The sequence below is a fragment of the Notothenia coriiceps genome, unplaced genomic scaffold (assembly GCF_000735185.1).
Source record: "Notothenia coriiceps isolate Sejong01 unplaced genomic scaffold, NC01 NC01_scaffold00034546, whole genome shotgun sequence".
Classification (NCBI taxonomy): Eukaryota; Metazoa; Chordata; class Actinopteri; order Perciformes; family Nototheniidae; genus Notothenia; species Notothenia coriiceps.
This window is the reverse complement of record NW_011367247.1, coordinates 151143-171686: the sequence shown is the minus strand read 5'-3', so window position 1 is coordinate 171686 and position 20544 is coordinate 151143. Positions and strand designations below refer to the sequence as shown.

The window sequence follows — 20544 nt, the reverse complement described above, 5'->3', positions numbered from 1 at the left end:
GTCGCCCCCTGGCAACGTCAGACTGTACGCATGCATCAAAGTGTCAGGACAGTATTTACTTTCTCAGCATTTTACCAAAAAAACTTCCTCTGACTTGAAGCGAGTTCTTAAAGTCGCTTTACTGAGTTTTATGGAGAAATCTTTTGATTTGATTTATTTGCAGGATTTCTTCTTGTCTTACCCGTTTTTAAATGAACTATTAAGCGTTTAACAGGCATTTTGCAGACATATTGAATTGTAATGATAACATAAAATGGGCAGCAATAGGCTACATCTCCTCTAACGAAGATTAAAAATACCGTCAGACAAGAAGGTCATTTCTAAACATCTAATATAGAAATATTTAGCGATTAGATACTTCGTTCTATGCACGAGAAATACTTACAAATACACATACATTAGATCAGCAGAAAACTTCATGTGTGCTGCAGACATTCACTAAAGCTTTATTTACACTGAGACACGAACACACACAATGTACAGCCTCCCCTGAGCAGCGTGACTTCAAGACTTTTAGTACAAAACTCAATCACATTTTTCATTAACCCTGGGGGAATCTTACACACACACACACACACACACACACACACACACACACACACACACACACACACACACACACACACACACACACACACACACACACAGGTCGTGACGATGATAAACATGTTGGAAGTGATTTTTCCATCTGCCTTTCCTTCCCTGCACCATCTGCCATCGACAGCAACTCTTCAGCTCTGTTTGGGTTAGAAGCATAGCGCCCTCCATCTTCTTCCTCTTCTTCTTCATCCTCTTCCTCCTCCTCTTCCTCCTTCTCCTTTCTGTGCTGAAGGGAAACCCCTGATTCACCCACTCTTCGTATGCTTTCAGGGGTGCTGGAAGTTGGATTTAGTTGACTTTAAACAGTAGAAAAATACTCCTGCATTCAATACTAACATAGATACAAACTTAAAGCATCAGACACTGACTTATTTAGCAACATGTCCCAGTCATGTATGTTATTGTGTTATAATTATAGATGCATTTATGGGTTCATTACTTTGATGCTTCAGCTGGTAAAGGAGGGTTTTTTCCATTGTTTTGTGCATTTAATCTGAACCTAATAATACATGAATTTAATGATATTGTGCTATTGATTGAATCATCAACAAACTTAAAATGTGGACTTAAGTACAGTACTGATACACTGACTTATAGTCTCCATTTAAACTGTCAGTAACACAGCCTTTTGTGACTATGTTTAAGATTATAAAATCGTTATGATATTTTTCAGTAAGCAACATAAACTCTTCAGCAGGAAGATGTTGTTTTAAATCCAAAAAGTCCTGTTCATCCGTCTGTCAATCAGTGCTGTGTTCTGGCGGGGATGCTGAGGGATGAGAGTAAATATAGTCTGAAAAGAAAAAGACTTGTATCTGATGTGTAGGGAGACCCGTCTGTGTGAGTTTGATTGACAGAGATGCTTTGTGAAACTTGAAGTCAGTATTTCACCACAGAAATGCTCCATTAATATTTGATGGCTGAAGAAAAGAGCCCCACTTCTCTTTCTTTTGGTCTTTGTGAGGACAGATTTCATGAGGCTGAAAAACATTTTAGAGCTGCGAGACAGAGAAGAAGAACTGACATTACATCTGGACGTTATTTATATTTAACTAAATAATCTACAGTACCAGAGCACTGTTTGTTGTTGCAGGATTTGATATTTTTGGTACATTCAGAGGGTCATTAGATCCATTTCACAGCTGGGGGTTATTTGTTCTGAGGAAGAGTGGCGCCATCTACAGTCTGAGACGTTACACAGAACATACATAAGTAATAATGAACTCAAATCAGATTAAAGAACAATTTAAAGTCTAATATTAGTTTTTATGCAGTTTTACCAATTTAGTATCAAGTCAATTCCTTTAAAATGGGTGTTTTTTGCTTTCTTTCTGCACAGCAAACTCTGGAGCTAAAGGGAACACAGGTGAAGTTGGCATGCCTTTGATTGGTGACTCCATGCCGAGATGGTCATTGAAAATAGAGTATTCAGCTGTTTTTGGATGACTGCAATTGACTGAAAGAGAAAAAACTGGGACACATAAACACTAGAAGATGGATATTTATTAAACCTCAAATCCAATGGGATATTCTGCCGTGCCACATGGAGGACAGTGGACTTCAAACACGTGAATGATGACATTTTTGCCTTAAAATACGTTTGTTTCCTGTTTCAATTTCTGTGCATGGGCATCTACTAATGACTGAAGAAACAGCAGCGATGTGCTATAAGATGTTATATGTATTATTTGCACACATTTCATTCAAATTGGAAAGCATTTTGGCATCAAATAATGACTGAAAACAGTTATATTGGTTACTGAAAGATAAGAAGTATTAAGTATGTGCTCTAATGCAAAATCAAGAAGCCCTCTATTGTGGCTAATAGTTTAAGAAAAGTGCAAAATCATGGTGCTTTAGCAGAAAGTAGGACTTTGCTGTCATGGTCACCACTTTGTTGGTAATGGGTAATAAGTTGAAAACACACACACACACTTTGCCAAGTCAGCGTCCACGTTCTCATCACTCGCTGAGCTGCTGTGTGTGTGTGTGTGTGTGTGTGTGTGTGTGTGTGTGTGTGTGTGTGTGTGTGTGTGTGTGTGTGTGTGTGTGTGTGTGTGTGTGTTGCTTTTCCTCAATTTGTAAAATGTCCCTGATCTCCGGCTTACTCATCAATCCGTGTGCTGGAAGTAATGGAGTGAAACACAAGGACAACATGTCGAAGACTAATAGAAGACGTGGGAGAGTTAATCATCAGGAAACGCTGAATAAAACATCCTTTTGTGTGAGTTTCATTTAAATAGCAAGTATCAAATTGGGTTGATCCAATGTGGAAGCTGTCAATCAAGCCCTAAAACTCCCTTTTAAAATACTAAGTAATAACTATAATCTCCCATGCTACAATTAAATAAAGAGATTAAACAATTGGGAAACAACCGTTTCATTATTAAACTTTTAAAATGTTGAGCTGTTGTCCAGTCTGTGCTCAACTCAGCTAACAAGCTACTGGCTGTAGCTCCATATTTAACAGAGTATACTTTTAAAGCAAGTATTTTCAGCATTTGCTCCATTGTTAGCTGATTTTACATTAAAAAAAAGTGATGGACTTTGCTGTTTTAATTGATGCAATGTCACATTGTGCATGTGCTTCCACCCCCCTGCTCCTTTTCAACTATTCAATAATTATTGTGCAAGTTTAAATGAGATTAATACATATTTAAGATGAGTGTACAGGTTAGTTTTAAGTATATAAGGAACAATTAGATGCTAACACTTAAATAAAGTTTTAAATGCATGACTTTTACTCTTGACTACTTTTAGCCTACTAAAAAACCATGTGGACTATCTTTTTATTTTACCATCTTCATAATCATCATCATCTTCATCAGAGCGTGTTTTCCCGCCTCCAGGTGATGATGGTGCTGCAGTGGGCGGAGTCTCACGCTCCTGTTAATAGGCTGAGGACCATGTGAGACCAGGCTCAAACTCGCGTGACAGTTAACTTTTGCTCACGAGACGGAGAGCAGCCGCTCGCAGGTGAGACTCATCATCAGACTTCTGTTTAAAGTAAGCCTTAAGTATCGCGATAGTTTAATTTAACATTCTGTGTTTAATTCATTAAGAGTTGTGTCTAGTATGTTAACTTGTCACTCTAATGTGCTGGAAGGTGTTTTGTAGAAACATCGAGAATTGGTGTCAATTAAAAACCAGCTGGAGTCAAAAACCAGCTGCAGACAGTCATAAATCATTGCTGTATAATAATAATAATAATGTAATGGCATAAAGGTACCCTATAAATTGCTGTATATTGTAGGTTATATACATGGTTATGTACCTATAACAAAATCTATTTTATAAAGGATTAATTTAACGCAAAATGACTCACCTTGTGTTACATTGAATTATTTTTGTAAAACACGGACATAATTTACTACAATTCATCAAAGACTTTGAGGGTCGAGTGATTGATATACAAATTATAATTTTGTGAATTAATTATTCCTTTTAGTGAAAGTGCAGCAACACTAAAGTATTGTAAAAAAGACAATTAAATTAAAAGACACCTGTGGCTGCAGGACAGTTGGAGTCAGAAGACAAAATGCAAATTCAGTATTTAAATGCATTCAAACTCCATGTCTTGATATAAACCATGTGGTCGAGATGGCCCAGACACTGCCTTTGATAAAGGGAACAGAATACAATGACAGTCGTGTAAAAAGGTGTGAGAGAAACTCGTTCGAAAGCAGACTCACAGGGTTGTAATTTCCTTTAGATGTGACCTTAAAAGAAGTCAGACCGCCTTGTCATAAATATTAAGATCAATATTGACTTTCCTGCAAGAAGCATCAGGAATTAAACCTGCAGGACGTCCAATACTCACTGAGGAAATGTAACTTGTGTTCCCATTAACGTAAATTAAAGCGACTGAAGTTGTGTGGAGATAATCCGATTTTCCAAAGGTGTGCACATATTCATTCAGTCAACCCAGCTGTCCTCCAGCGACCAGCAACAAACAGCCGCCTGATGCAGGAACCCTCATACTAGTGTGGAGTCCACTGGTAGTGTTGCTAACAGCCAAAATAATACTAGTTGTTACTAGAAAGCAGCTGAGATGAGATGAATGCTGCCTTTAATCGTCCAAATACCATTTTACAAGCTTGGTCTAATGAGACATGGTGCCAGACAACCAATCAGCAAATATAGTAATGTTAGTTTCCTTTAATAATAAGCCAACTGTAGTTTCATTTAAAGATGTTATTTGGGGTTGTGAGAAGCAGATTTTCTTACAATTTGAGACCAAACAATTAATTGATTTAACTGAGAAGATACAAATTAGCATAACAACTGCATTATATCACATGTTGATGCCACCCATTTCTTACAAGAGGTGATTATGAAAATAGATGCTGTCCTATAACCTTATTGCTTTTGACAACAGTAGCGTTCTCATGCAAACATGCTCACTGCTTATCATGCTTCAATACCATTTTTGAAGGGGGTTAATTGAAGTAGCAGAGGCTGAGATTGAGCACTTAATTATCATGCAACCTGATAAAAACTATAATTGACTGTGCTTTTAGAGACGTCAAAGTTTGTAAGTTCATTAAGTTGCCTTTAAAGACATGAGACTAATCAGTGGTCTAAGCAGGAGTGAGTCTGAATGAAAGCACTTGTTGGACTCTCTTATATAATCCATCCCCCTTTAACAGCAATTAAAGCTGTGTCACTCCACTTGACTCAGCGACGCCAGCTGTTTGTCATTCCCAAGCTCCTTCACCCTCTGAAAAAGCTACAACATGAGGAAACAAAGGCTTTCTAAAAGGCTGTGCTGTGCAGGTGCATCAGAAAGCCGAAATGAAAAGAAAAGAAACATGTTTACACAGCTTGCAGAGTGCTGGATATAACCGGGGGATGCATTAATCAAGACCAAAACCTACTGGCCTTCATGCATATTTGTTGACATTTAAAAACTCATTTTACTTTACAGGCCAAATAGAAAATGACGTAATTGTTCAAACAGAAGGTCAAAGAAACTAGTAGATGTTCCCTCATCATAGGAAGTACTACTGAATCTGTACACATTTTTAATGACAAAGAAAATGTCATAGTTTGGTTTATTAACAGTTATTTATTGAGCTTAGAAACAGAAAAAGGCAAATAATTGCAAGTCTCTTCAGTGCGCCATGTCACAAAACGAGATGCATTGTGGGACATGTAGTTTATGGGCAACCTGCTTCTGTAAAGTAGCATGTAACCGTATAATAAACGTATTATATTCTTTGCAAGCTCTTGAGGGGCCACATAAAATGAAGTCGTGGGCCGGATTTGGCCCCCGGGACTTGAGTTTAAAGAAAGACACTTCTAAGTTGCATTATGGGAAATTAATGTAAAATCTCAAATTGGTTACAACATGTTGTGCATTGCTTTGGAAAATAATGATATTTTTGTTTGTTGCAGGATCCAGGTGCCCCTAAATCAAAACCGAGCAACAATGCACCGCCATTTTGCAAGCTGTCAAACTGCAGCCTGCATCGACTCCCAAAGTTAACAAAGGAACAATAAGCTGCTTTATGCTGTATAAATGACAATGTGCAGATATATGTATATGAGGATTACTTTAAGGTGAACAAATTAGATGCTATTACAGGTTTATCTGCACATGCATTTTACACTTGGGGTCATAGGAAAATAAGTGCCAGATATTGTACGTTGACAAAGCCTTCCCTTCGTTGAAGACCTACAAAGCTGCTGAAACATGGCCCCCGCCACCATGGAAGTGGCAGACATCTCCGTCGTAGTGATGTACTTCATCCTGGTGCTTGCTATCGGTTTCATCGCCATGCGGAGAGCCAATAAGAACACGGTGAGCGGATACTTCCTGGCCGGTCGCTCTATGAACTGGGTGGCCGTAGGAGCGTCGCTATTCGTCAGCAACATCGGGAGCGAGCATTTTATCGGACTAGCCGGGTCGGGGGCTGCTAGCGGTTTTGGCGTGGCAGCGTGGGAAATAAACGCCCTGTTGCTGCTGCAGTTATTAGGCTGGGTATTTATCCCCGTGTACATTCAGTCCGGAGTATACACCATGCCGGAGTACCTGACAAAGCGATTTGGCGGGAAACGGCTCAAGGTGTATTTTGCCGCGCTGTCCCTCGTGCTGTACATCTTCACCAAGGTGTCCGTGGATCTGTACGCCGGGGCCTTGTTCATCCAGGAGTCTTTAGGCTGGAACCTCTACCTGTCAATCATCCTCCTCATCACCATGACAGCTCTACTGACGGTCACTGGAGGTCTGGTGGCTGTCATCTACACGGACACCGTCCAGGCCTTCCTCATGATCGCCGGAGCGCTCTGCCTGACGAGCATCAGCCTCTTCAAAGTGGGAGGACTCGAAGGTGATTATGCATTGAATTTAATTCCATGTGACAGAGGTGGGAGAAGTTGGAGAAGATGGAGAAAATCTTGTACCTAAGGGAATAGAAAGGAATACTCTGTTACAAGTAAAAGTCCTGCATCCAAAATGTTACTTAGGTACAATAGCAATAGCATCAAAATATACTTAAAGTACCAAAAATCATTTTATTTATTTTTAAGATTCAAGGCTTTTATTGTCCTTTGTCATAGCTACAGTGTAGTTATGACAATGAAAACGTAGGTCAAAGGCTCCTCCAACAGTGCAACACAATACAACAGATACACTTGTGCAAGTTTTTTACAGATTGGCTAATATACGTATATCACTAAAAAGTATCTATCCAAAGTAAATCTACTTGACACAACTGCCATGCGATCAACTGACTGCCATCTCACACTATATGCTTTTCTTTAAGGTTTGAGGACCAAGTACATGCAAGCTTCTCCAAACATCACGGCCATCTTGCTGTCTTCGCCCAACCTCACGTATTCTGCCTCCTGCCACCTCCACGTTCACCCCAAACCAGACGCTCTGAAGATGCTTCGGGGCCCGAGGGATCCAGACCTGCCGTGGCCCGGTTTCCTCCTGGGCCAGACTCCTGCCTCCATTTGGTACGTGTCCAAGTCCTTTCACCAAAACTGACATCCCTAACTGGTTCAGTTTCATGTTTAGTTTATGTGTGTCACCAGAAGATGGATGGCCTTTCATTTGGAGCCAGTATCAGTGTCCTTGCTATAATGCTACTTGCTACTTTATGGTCCAATTGTTCAATCTATAAGCGTCCTCTCCTGTGTTCTAGGTACTGGTGTGCAGATCAGGTGATCGTTCAGCGGGTTTTGGCAACGAAGAATATTGCCCACGCTAAAGGAGCCACGATCATGGCCGGCTTTCTGAAAATCCTCCCCATGTTCATCATCGTCATCCCAGGTAGATGATGCTGCATATTCACACAAAGATGTCACACAATTTCAACTTTATGAAAAATAATAATAAGGTTGATGAGTCAAAAAATATACAAAAAGACAATTAGTGCTCTGTTGACTTTAAGTAAGTCAAATGTATTTATAAAGCGCTTTTCACAGACATAGTCACAAGGTGCTTGACAAAGAATTAAAACATCATACAAATGAAGAAGTGCTTATTATTATACATACAATAATTGTCCATACATGTTTACCTTTTGCCCTCTGACCTTGAGCAGCCGTTATCTCCCTTGAGGAGGGGCTGCCCTAGCAAGTTGTTGTTGTTACCAGTTTGAGACCGGGCAACTCTCGGTCAGAGACAGTTATTGTTGTGGGACACCTGGAACACATCCTTTTCGGGGTGTTGATGACCTCGAGCCATAAGCGACGTGATTCAGTGTCCTCAGCTGTTTAGTCTAACCACTGGCCATTGGGAATACCGGGGTGGGCCGGTGCTGTGCGTGGGCCGGAGGGCCACAAAAATAAAATAATAATAATATTTTTTTTTTGCCTAAATCCTACCGGCCCACATTTGTAAGTGGGCTGGGCCGATTTAGTCCCTAATTTTGCTCTCAAAGTGCACCAGATTGATGCATTTAACTTCAACATTTAAAAAACAAATCTTCGATGCTTCCTACGCCCATGTTTTATTCCATGTGTCAAGTCAGGCAAATTGGGTCCAAATGTTATTGCATCAATGATCTGTTAACATTAAAATCACTAAATATGCTGTAACTATTTTGCTCTAGGCAACTCAAGGGCTCAGGTAATGATTACTGTATGAATAATGGTCCAAAATAACATAAAATGCATAGGGTTTTTTGTTAAGTAACATACCGTAATTTTCGGACTCTAAGGCGCACCTGAATATAAGCTGCAGCAGCTAAATTGAATGATGTGTACATATATAAGCCGCACTGGACTATAAGCCGCAGGTGTTTTAATGTTTAATTACCATATGTAAGGGTTCGTGCACAGAGGGGATTGTCGGGAAAGAGATGGCTGTTTAAGGAAGCTCCCATTTATTAACATTTCAACAAACAAGTTGCATATTTGCATAACGTATTCAAGTGTTAGCATTTAGTGCAATAGTAGCTACAGAACATGTACTGTGCTGTGTAAACTGTACTGTATCACATAGCGTTTCAGACACACAAACTTTTCAACTTTCAAACTCCCAGCGCACGTACCGGCAGTGATCTACAGCAGTGGTTTTCAACCAGTGGTACGGGGACAAACTGTCTCGCTCTCGTAATGTCTGTCTGTCTTGCTCTCGTTCTGTCTCTCGTACCACTCTCGGTTCCACTTTTACTTTTGCGCGCTACCTGTCTCACTCTTTTCCGGCCTCCAGCTTTTCCTGCTGGAGCCCGCCGCTTAAAGGTGGGGGGCGCGGACCGGCCATAGAGCCCATAGAGTTAAAGGTGGTGGACTGTAACCTGTAAAAATCCATAGATTAGCCGCACCGTTATATAAGCCGCAGCGTCGAAAAATGGGAAAAAAGGCGCGGCTTATAGTCCGAATTACGGTACTTTCGTCGCTGGCCGGCCGATACATGCCGCGCATTAATTGGGCCTGTCTGTCAATTAATCCCCGAGCCACTTTTCCCCCCTCGCCCCTGAGTCTAACTAATGAAGAATGTTGATTACCCGTAGCGAAACTAGTTAAAACATCATGCGAGAGGAAGGTTTCTTCAGAATTGATTGTGGCATCTCAACCGTGTGGTCTGGCCCTTTGACATGTTTTGTGAATTCTCCGGCCGAAGCTCCAAATAAACCGTCAGTGTTTGCCATCAAAGCTCCAGCTCTCCTCGTGTCTCTCTGAGTCTTGTTTCCAATTTATTCAGAAGTTTCCCCCGCAGTCTTTACATACAATTGCTCTCTGACACACTTCACTCCTTGACTAGCGGATCACTAACTTTATGAGTCATGTGTGATCTGATTTCAGGGATGATCTCCAGGATCTTCTTTGCGGATCAGTTGGCGTGCATCAGCCCGGAGCACTGCCTGGAGGTGTGCGGCTCTGCGAGCGGCTGCAGCAATGTGGCCTACCCCCGCCTCGTCATGCTGGTGATGCCCGTGGGACTGCGAGGCCTCATGATGGCCGTCATGATCGCAGCTCTGATGAGCGACTTGGACTCCATCTTCAACTCGGCCAGCACCATATTCTCCCTGGATATCTACAAGATGATGAGGAAGCAGGTGTCTTCCCGGGAGCTGGTGATCGTCGGCAGGTTGTTCGTGGTTTTCATGGTGGTCATCAGCATCGCCTGGGTGCCCGTGGTCATCGAGATGCAGGGAGGCCAGATGTTCTACTACATCCAGGAGGTGACAGACTACCTGACTCCTCCTATCGCTGCTCTGTTCCTGCTGGCCGTCCTGTGGCATCGCTGCAACGAGACGGGCGCCTTCTGGGGCAGCTTGGTGGGGTTCGTCCTTGGATCGGCGCGTCTGATTTTGGCCTTGGTTTACCGGGAGCCTCGCTGCGACCAGCCCGACGACCGGCCCTCCTTCATCAAAGATATTCACTTCATGTACGTGGCGGCCATCTTGTTTTGGGTGTCGGGTATTGTGACTGTCGTTGTGAGTCTGTGCACTCCTCCGCCGGATCAAGAACAGATCAGAACCACCACCCTGTGGGGGCTAAGGAGGAGGAAGAGACTGAGGGAGAAAGCGGGGGAAGATATGACTGCTTTGAAGCCTCTGAACCATGCAAACGGTTTGACTGGGAGAGAAAAGAGTCCGGATCAGCAAGACAACGGGATCGAGGCAAATCATGAGGAAACTCAGCCAAGCAACGGTCACGCTGTCATAGTCGGGGATTTAGCTTCTGATCCATCAATGGAAGAAGAGGGAGAAAGGAAGGGAGTGGGGGAGGAGGATGGCTGTCTTGGAGGAGGAGGAGTCGTGGAGGGAGGGAAATGTTTGAAAGCTTTAGAGTTTGTCTGTGGTTTCCAGGAGAAGCCGTCCCAAGCTCGGGTCCTCAGCGCTGAGGACCAGGAGCAGATCCTGGACCAGCTTCTGCACGAACCTCGAAGAACCAAAATCATCCTGAACACGGCACTGCTGGTCATTTGCTTTGTGGGCATCTTTATTTTCATCTACTTCTCCTTATAGGCTGGGACATGTTGGTCCATAAACTACAAGCAATAATGAACTAAAGGAGGGAAACTATGCTGCCGTTTTCTCTTCAACTGTAATGAAAAAAGAGCATTGTGAACAGGTTCAGTAAACGGGAAAAATTTGAGCTATTACCCCAAAAATATTGGGTTTCGATCAGGTTCGGGAACCAATTCTTTTTTTTTAAACCAATAAGAACTTTGTTGTATTATCAAATGGATTGTATACACTATATTTGTCTATTTGATTAAGTGTCCACTTTAATATACTCGCCACAGAAGTGGATGGAAATACAAATGAATTCACATTTTTATATTCTGCTCGTTGTGAAGGTTGTTTTTAACGCTAGAAGATACTCTTTCAAACACTGTATCATAGGTATCACTAAATTAAATAACCGTCTTTTTATAGGGGACTATCGGGAGGTCTGTCGCAGTATAGAGGTCAAAAAAGGCGTGTTGTGCATTGGTGTTGGGATCAGGGGGACACAGGTTCAAGCCCCACTGCAGTCAGCATGTCGTTGTGTCCCTGAGACACTTCACCCCAAATTGCTCCTGTGGGGATTGTCCACAGTATTGAGTATGTAAGTCACTTTGGATAAAAGCGTCTAACAAGTGACATGTAATGTAAAAAAAAGAAGAAGATATAATTGTATGAATTAGTGGAGCAAGCACAAAGGTACATTTTGCAGTATTGCCGAGTGCAACTTAAAGTATTTTTATATTTTTTTACTACAAAACGTCACTTCCTTTTGCTTTGTGTGATGTCTGCGAACACTAGGATTTAAATTATCCTTTTATGTTTTAAATGTTTCCTCTCAGTCTTATACATCTCAACGCAGTGTTACTATGACACCTTTGTAAGACCATGAGAGCTGCACAAGGATGTGTTGGGAAGAATAAGGACTTAATTGTAAATTGTCATATATTTTTGTAATAATTGCTGATGGCCAGTAATTATACTGATTTCCGATGTGAAGGAGAACACTTTTCTCTTCTCCTGTTTTTAATCCAGTGTTTTTTTATGCAAAATGACATTTTGGACAATTTCTATGCAAGTTTAAGTACAAATAACTTGAGGGGTATTTCTAAACCTGGCTATTGTATAAATGTTTAATTGGCTATTAAGGGCTTGTTCACTGTGAAATTACTTTTCTACAAATAGTAATATAACCTTCCCATAACTTTGCACAGTAGTCCCTTCTGAACTCGATACCTTCCCGCACTTCGCTCTATGCAAAAAGAAAAGCCTATTCTAACTGGTTGTTCTGGTTTAATCTGGCATTATCCCTTCATCAAACATACACTATAAACATGTCAAACTGTCACTTGGAATAATTTCAACCTCTACAGGATGGATTGGTTCACAGAGGATGAATCCTATTGATTTTTGAGACGCTTTGATTGGTCTTCAATCAACACCATTAGATAGATATTTGTTCTTTTTTAAATATCTCCAATTATTGGCTGGATTTCCAGAACATTTGGTGATTTTAATATCTTTCATTGGCTTTTTATCAAGCGGGGATATGCTCATTATTTTTGTTGTCCAATAGTTTTGTTTATGACTAATTACATGCAAAGCTAATGACCTTCCTACCAGCATCAAATGTACTCTTAGTGCTAATTAGCAAATGTTAGCATGAACCAAGATGGTTGGATCTGTAAACATCAGCATGTAAGCTTTATCATTGAGACCATTATGCCCCCACTTTGTAATGCTGGCTTTCTCTTATTAAACTTTTCCAAAATGCCAATGTTGGCTGCCTTGTCTGTTTGTGTTCAATTGACAGGCGTCATGCCCCGGTGAGTTTGATCTGTTAACAGCAGGGCGAGGCCTAAGGAGGGGAAAACCCAGCGTTCAGATTCAATCGGAAAGTTAGTTCGAATGTATTCTTAATTAAGAAAAAGACTGCTTGATCCTGATTGGTCAAATGATTGCATTATTTCCCATTCATCTCAATCAAAGTGTGCTTAGTAGTCTAAATGAATCGTCCTCCATAACGGGCTACACTCACTATGTTAGAAATATTTTGGAAATGTACCCATTACCTGCTGCATGTATTTCTATCATGATGTACTGGACATCTATATGATATAAAAACATGCGTCCCTGAGTCGTGACAATGACCCAGCAGGTCATAGCAAGTGAAGCAAGCTGTGTCACATTCTCTAAAGTCAGCATAACACGTCAACAGCACTACTCAGTGAGTGAGGATGACATTAAACAGCCTCAGTGGAAAGTTACAGACTGAAAGTGGAAAGTTACCGGGTAGACACATGCCACACGTTCTTTTTTGTCTTTGGTGTATTCAAATTCATAATTGTACAATACATGCTGCTGCCAAGTTCATGTTCTCAGGAAATGTCACCTTCTTACTTCATGCATTTGTAATCATAAAACAAGACAGGAAACACATTCAACATTTTTTACTGAAGATGTGTCCTCTTTGTGCCAAAAGTGTAAAACAATACTTTGCAAAAGAAAACGTTCCTTGAGAAACATCACACTGCTTCACAGAGCTGCAGGAACATGGTGATGGAAAATAAACGTCGGTATCTTAAAGAACAAAATGTGTTCCAACCTTGATTATCTACAATAAATCATATGAATCTGGTTGTTTATGTGAAGCTCCTACACTTAGAACATATTAAAAAGAGACATTTAAACTACATGAGACACTAACCTGCTCGCCACTGAATTCACTTCTTGTATGTGTGTCAAGGGAGCGGACGATTATAAAATTAGCGCCCCAATTGGTACTGACTATAAACCACAAGGATTTTTTTTTTTGTGGTTCACAGCTTATAACCTACAACATGCTGGGAAATCAGTGTTTAGTTTTGGTAGACAACCACCAACCAACATGGTCAGTATGTTGTTGACATCAGAAAAACCAGCAGATGTGCACAAAATGGGAAAAACAACACCAACCGTTTTCACTTGAGTGCTTGACAGATTAGAGAAAAATTGTCAGAATTGAAAGAGTAGAGATGCCATGACTTTTAGAAGAGATTCAACTTTGTTGTCCTTGCACAGAAAAATATATGATAAAGAGGTAAAGTGTAGAGTTGTAGACGCAAAGTTGTACGATGAGGCCCTCTGTTTGCTAGGTGCGGAGCCTCGCAGCGGCTAAACCGTGCCGCACCACACTAATTGCGTCGCATAAGCGCATATTTTCGGCACAGTTGAGGCACCCTCCGCAAGATGAGGCCCCCTCCGCAAAATGAGGCCCCCTCCGCAAGGTGAGGCCCCACGCAGTCTGCATGATCGGCCTGTAGGGAGGGTGCGTGTGCATACTTGCTCGTAATACATTTGATTCTGTGCCTAGTTTTCATGCGAAGACATGTCCGAATCCTAAATAGATTTTCACACGGTTTGAAAAAGCCAATTGTGGTCCAATATGCAACTCATTTCTGACCTTTAGGCAAAAAGGAACCATTAGTGGCTCTTTCAAAGCTTAAGTAGAAATTTGAGTCCCATCTTCTTTGAACTGGCCCTCCCAATTTGTCTACTAAATTAATGGAATATAAAACACAAAATTGAGGCCTAAGTAAAACTGTGGAAACAGTTATTATTCATTTCCACCACAAGTGGGAAGCCTTTCTCCAAACCCACAACCACGGGACGTCCAGACATGAACGGGGAGTTTCCTTTCATAAACTGCACTTTGCTAAGCTGTAAATATATAAGGATCTATATAAGGATCAGGATTTAGGAATAAGTTTGAAAGATTCCCCACAAGACACATTCAATTGATACATTTGCTAAAATAAGGCTGAACATAAGCCTGCTTTCCAGCCAAGATTGATAATGACCTTTCAGCTTTATAAAAATGTGTGTTCAGCATGGGAAGTCTTATAAACTAATAAACTTAACTGGATGACATCTGATCGTCATCCATGCTGGTAATCTGCACTTTACTGTAGTGAAGGTATCGCGACAAACTGTGGTTAAAGTCTCGCGTGTTTTGGATTAACAACATCTCATGCGTCAATCAAGTTAAGGGGTCTGTGCGCCAACGGAAGTAAGATAAGACGACAGATACATTTTTAAAATGTTACATAAGAGACCTGTTACATTCAATCAATCAATCAATCGATATGTGAAATGTGCAGCAAATGGTTACCTTTATAAACAACACAACTAGCAATTATAGGTCCTATTTAATCAGCATCGTTTTTAAAACCAAGTAAGTTTACACATACGAGGAATTTGCTTTGGTGTCAATGGTGCGAACACGAAGCATATATTTTCATTTAATATAGCGACATAATATATCATATAGATGAAGTTGTGTTGCACATATTATGTAACATAGTGACTTCAGTTTACCGACTTTAATTTTGACACAACCGGATGTGTATTGTCGTCTTTTTTCAGGCCAACTTAACTAGTGCATGACGGCCTCATCTTCGGCTAAAGAGCAAACCGACATCAGCTGAGTTTGCATGAAGTGCCATCCTTGTAGCTAAAAAAATAGGAATTTATCATCACGTAAAATTCAAGATTAGCATTTTACAACGGTATAGCTTGTAAAACCACTGAAACAACTGACGCAATCTGCCCAGAAACGCGTTAGAGGAGAAATAACATTGCATCAAAAACCCGGCTAACAAAGAGGATCTCTTTCAACGACAACATTTTTCCTCCGTATTCAATAGTTATGAGTCATGTGGCCGTCGAAAATGTCCACGGTCTAGAGCAGCAGGTAAAATGAATCTGTTTGTATTGTGTCTTGCAGTGTTTGTGGCGGAAAAGTTGTTTGTAATCGTGTGGATATGTGCTAGCTTACCGGCTAGCCTAAAAGAAAAGCTAAGAGATGCTATCATGCTACCTAGCGTTGGGTGCGCTTCATTTCGCCACCCACATGACCAGGAGTGACGGCGGGGCGGTGATGGAGCAGTACTTAGATTTATTTGAACCCGAATAGTCTGTTACATTATATTCATGTGGGCTACAGTAAAAAGACATTCGTCATGATACAAGAAAGCTTATTTTAGTAGCTTTAAATAACATGTCTAAAGAGCCAAATTACTATTTACGCCCGAATGGTTAATTCGGCTCTCCCCGGTGAACATATGAAACACCCCCTTCAACTATTCTGTTCACTGCGTTTCTCTTGCAGCTAGATACAGTAATAAAATGGAGGTTGCAGGGATGGTGGCTCTGACACACCAACAATGCGGGGTTTTACAGTACAGCCCTCTAGCTTTCAGTGCATAAGCATTATTGCATAGTTAGTCTTCACTGCGTCCCGCTTTAAAAAAAAAAAAAAAAGCTCTTTCCTTCTGCGTCACCATCAACGTAGTCTAGTTGTGTCTGACTGGACAGACAGTTGGATGGCAACAGTAAAGTACTATTTGTTCTCACTTGATATTATGCAAAGGTCTAATTGGCAACATGTCTATGAAAGCGTTGCATGTACAACAAAACAGTCATTTTTGTTCTCTTAGGATGCAAAAAAACCGGCTCTGGTAATGTTTTTTATGGAGAAATCAAACCTTGTTATTAGCTAAAAGCACTAAATATTGCAGCAGTGTAGAGGAGCATTGCATACCCAGGACGGAAATTCACTATATTTATTACTTTTATTGTTTATTTCTGCACCAGAGTAAGGTAGAAACTAATTTGCATATTGTGTCCCTGCACAGGTAGTCACAAAACTAGCATAATAACAAATACATGATATATAGAAACACATGTCCACCAGTGTGAGATAATAAATTACATCAGTATGAAAGGTACAATACATACATGGTAATCATTGGATGTGACCCTTTTGTTCTGAGCTGAATGCAGTTTGTTGACATCGCCCTAATGGAATTTCTGCATGTCGAGTTTGAAATATTTTTATATATTTAATCAAATTAGGGCATCAGAAAAATGTTTTTTAATCTGGACCTCTCAAAAACTGTTTCCAATGCTTTTTTTGCATTGCTAGTTCTGATGAATAATCCAAAAATACATGGTTGGCTTTTATTTCCAAGCAGGTGTAGGTGTCACCTGGTGCAAGAAGAAACAAAATGCTAGATTTGTTCTGCTGAAATGACTATGTTTGTGGTTTTTCTGTGTGTTTCTCCAGTTGGCTGTCCTAGACTTGAGTGGGGCAGACGGACAAGGTGGAGGCCCTAACCGTAAGCAGTTGTTTGAACTCCTTTTCCCTTCAAATAAATGTGCATAGGCACCCAAAACTAATACACTATGGCAACTAAGCTGAAACAAAGAAGAGCTCCACAGAGAAACCATCAGGAAAGCAACCAAGGGGAACACTTTCTTTTTCCATTTTCAGAAGTACAACATATATCGTATTTCCTTGGTTTCTAGATTCAGAGGTGCACCACAGATCAATGCACGTTGGGTGTGCTTCAAAAGGTTTTTAACAATCCTTTAGGAACAATGAAGCTTCCAGAAATGGTGTCTAGCAAGTTCAGTCAAAGCTGTCCTGTGGAGTTTTCTTTTAAACAAATATTGAGTTTGGTTTACATTTACTCACCAAAATCTATACATTGTGTGAGTCATTGAGCTTATATCCTTCCTAGTGAAAGATTTACAAAGCCCATTCTTTTTTTTAAACATTGTTGACATCAATGTTAGGTAGCTAGGCAGTCGCCTTCTTCTGTGCCTTTGCTCTTGCATCGCCACGTTTTCCCCCACTAACACATCAAGGAGCCGCTGATAGAGAAAGTGTTCTTTCGCTACGCCTGCATGCTTGTGTCAAAGTATGCAAACAAAACGAGGCGCCGCTTGGAAAAACGTTGCTCCATAATGCTACCAGGGGTCAGAAACTCCACAGGGTACCTTTTCATCAAGTGCATTTTAAAAAGAAAACACTAATGGTAAACACAACTGAAACACTTTCTTCCGTCCAGCAGGAAATGCCTTCGCTGCCCAGCGACCGGGGGGATACACCATCGCACCGCCAGCAACATGTGAGTCTAAATCTGCTGAAATCTGCATTTTGTATACCGATATTCCCATCTGTATCGCTCCTCACTGTGTTTTCTGGTTTGTTACCTCCTCTATGCGTCTTAAAATATACAGAATATACTAGTATACTCACTTATATACCAATATACTATACATACAAACATAGTGTGTATATATATAAACAAATTGTGTACAATACATATAGTGTCCTCTGAAACTAGGATCCCTTTTAATCTCATTATATTATGAGATATATATTAAATAGACAATTATTTTGTATATATTGATTGTTGTGCTTTTATGTATGTCTTAATGTGTGCATATGTATAAATGTGTCTGTTGATTGTGTATATATAGGATATACATATTTTTATATTCGGGATTATGGGAAAACATTTTGCAGATGGCTGGGATGCGGGTCGCAACAACTTTGTGAACGGCTACCATGACAACCGCATGGCAGGCGCCAACACGTTTCAACACCGAGGTCCGCCTCGCATGGAGCGGGGCCGCGGTGGCATCGGAGGGGGTTACCGTGGCAACAGGGGCGGAGCCTTCAACCCCATCATCCCCGCGGTGCAACCAATGGCGTTCGCCGGCTACGAAAACAAAGGTGGGCTTCGGTTTTTACTGCAAGTTATTCATATTTATATGTATTTATTTTATATATTGTTAGATTTATCCTTGTATCCTGCCTCCTTTTTAAATCAGATCAGAATAGCTGTATTATTCCCACAGAGGGGATTGTAAAACATTTTTTTTAAAGTATGTTATTATACAGATTTAAGAAAGAGACTGCTACACTGCACTACTTTTTAATATTTAATTATATGTTGCATTGTTGGAGGAGCTAAAGCCAGAAGAATTGCATTGCTCTTTCTACACTGTAGCTTATGTGCATATGACAATACAACGTTTGAATGTTGATCAACTATATTTGTTGCAGCATGTTATTGGGCATACACATATAGATGTATATCTTTTTTATATTTAGTCTTTCTGCCAGATGCAGGTGGCTGGAACACGCCCAAGGAAACTTACGGCAATTTTGGCAACAACCGAGGGAAGTCTGCCTTCTTCAATCACACAGGAAACGCCAACAGAGGAAGGCGAGTAGAGATGAGACGCGGGGACAATAATGTGAAAAGTCTAACTCTTTGGTGAACATGGTAGCGTAACTCTTGTTGTATCTTCTGTTGTGTTCAGGTTTGATCACGGTGGATTCAGTGGTGGTGGAGGCGGCGGTGGAGGCGGAGGTGGTGGTGGTGGAGGTGGTGGTGGAGGAGGAGGAGGAAACAACCGCTGGGTGGAGGAGCCCAGAGAGGATGGAGACTGGGCCAAACCAACGGCACGAAACGAACGCCTGGAAAGGTGAGTCTGCAGCTCTACTCTCAGTAAAGGACATATCAGGGGGGAGCATTGGATTTAACAAGCTAGTCGTTCACATGTTACACCAGTATGAGAGTGTAAACTCAAGCCATGTCTACTCTTACTCTGAAAGTCAAAGGAGAATAACCACACCACACAACACCCAAACACCCACCCACACACACCCACCACCCCACCACACGCAACCACACACCACACCCACCACACACCACCCACACACACCACAACACCCACAACCACACACCACACCACCCACACCAACCACCACCCCACACACAACCACACACAAAACCAACACCACCACCACCACACACACACACCCAACCCCAGGAGCAAAAGAAACCCCCCCTCGCGCGTACCCGGTCCGCGCTCCCAGGGCCCGAAGCCTATTTCTTGACTTTTTTTGGTTTTTTAACCGCTTACCGTTAAAAAGACCTTGCCACAACCGAACACCACACTCCGCCTTCTTTACTCTTCGCTACAAAGCGGAAACTGGCTTAAAAAAAAAAGGCGGGGTACCAAGGCTTTTTAAGGACCTTAGAATGCGTTGTTCCCCGTTTCCCTGTTTTTGTAAAAAAGTAAATTTTTTTTTTTTTTGTCCCTTTCGGCATCCCTTTATTCCAAAAAGTACGTCTGATATAAATTCTCTACCGGTAACAATTAATTAGGGCAAACCAATCGTTTCGCTTTGGGTTTTTTTGAGAGACTAACACCAAAAACTCCCGTCCAGCAACAAGGGCACCGCGGGAAAGTTTTGCCTATTAAAAACAAAGGAAGCATAAAAAAAAAGGGTTTCACCCTAGGGTCTCCCACACAAATTGGGGCTCCTTTTTTGGTTTTGGAATTTGAGTGACGTTCCCTTTGGTTTCCTTTTTGTCTTCCCCGTTTTTTTTCCTTTTATGTTACCCGTTAAAATTTTTTTTGTCTCTAGAGTTTTTTGTTTTCCCGGGGCAAAAACACAAAACTTTTTATTTTTTTTTTTTGGTTGGGTTTAATTTTTTGTAAGAAACCACGAAAATTGAAACCACAAACACACAAATATTAGTTTTTTAGTAAGGGTGTTGTTAAAATTTTTTTGAGTACAACTGCAGATAGCTTTATCCAGAGTTTTGTGCGATAGGTGTCCTTTTTCCGTCCCCTTTTCGAATTTTTGGTTCCTTTAAAGTTAATTATTGTTTAACCACAGTCGTGAAAC

General features: G+C 41.0%; 2 protein-coding genes across 5 annotated transcripts; both read left to right on the top strand.

Moving 5' to 3' along the window:
• Positions 1–3531: 3531 nt before the first annotated feature.
• LOC104962291 (sodium/myo-inositol cotransporter-like) lies at positions 3532–11544 on the top strand. 2 transcript variants are annotated; one of them, XM_010790724.1, is made up of 5 exons: positions 3532–3606; positions 5998–6932; positions 7368–7563; positions 7752–7879; positions 9859–11544. In XM_010790724.1, exons 2-5 carry the CDS (start codon positions 6296–6298, stop codon positions 11025–11027), a joined length of 2130 nt encoding a protein of 709 aa, XP_010789026.1. In that variant the 5' UTR covers positions 3532–3606; positions 5998–6295; the 3' UTR covers positions 11028–11544. The 2 variants fall into 2 exon arrangements, with proteins under 2 accessions (XP_010789026.1, XP_010789025.1); XM_010790723.1 differs by having other exon boundaries at positions 3534–3576.
• Positions 11545–15424: 3880 nt separating this feature from the next.
• On the top strand, positions 15425–19337 carry LOC104962290 (glycine-rich protein DOT1-like). Of its 3 annotated transcripts, none has more exons than XM_010790722.1 (6): positions 15425–15741; positions 17116–17167; positions 17906–17962; positions 18364–18573; positions 18973–19069; positions 19167–19337. In XM_010790722.1, the coding sequence occupies exons 1-6, from the start codon at positions 15697–15699 to the stop codon at positions 19333–19335; spliced, it is 630 nt and encodes a 209-aa protein (XP_010789024.1). In that variant the 5' UTR covers positions 15425–15696; the 3' UTR covers positions 19336–19337. The 3 variants fall into 3 exon arrangements, with proteins under 3 accessions (XP_010789024.1, XP_010789023.1, XP_010789022.1); XM_010790721.1 differs by having other exon boundaries at positions 18967–19069; XM_010790720.1 differs by having other exon boundaries at positions 18955–19069.
• The last annotated feature ends 1207 nt before the right edge of the window (positions 19338–20544 follow it).

Bases quoted from the DNA above. Each gene is read 5' to 3' on its own strand.
- LOC104962291 (XM_010790724.1), top strand. From the start codon at position 6,296: ATGGCCCCCGCCACCATGGAAGTGGCAGACATCTCCGTCGTAGTGATG. The intron at 7,564-7,751 runs GTACGTGTCCAA...CCTGTGTTCTAG, and splicing joins CAGACTCCTGCCTCCATTTG to GTACTGGTGTGCAGATCAGG. The intron at 7,880-9,858 runs GTAGATGATGCT...ATCTGATTTCAG, and splicing joins GTTCATCATCGTCATCCCAG to GGATGATCTCCAGGATCTTC.
- LOC104962290 (XM_010790720.1), top strand. From the start codon at position 15,697: ATGAGTCATGTGGCCGTCGAAAATGTCCACGGTCTAGAGCAGCAG. The intron at 15,742-17,115 runs GTAAAATGAATC...GTGTTTCTCCAG, and splicing joins TCCACGGTCTAGAGCAGCAG to TTGGCTGTCCTAGACTTGAG. The intron at 17,963-18,363 runs GTGAGTCTAAAT...AACATTTTGCAG, and splicing joins CATCGCACCGCCAGCAACAT to ATGGCTGGGATGCGGGTCGC.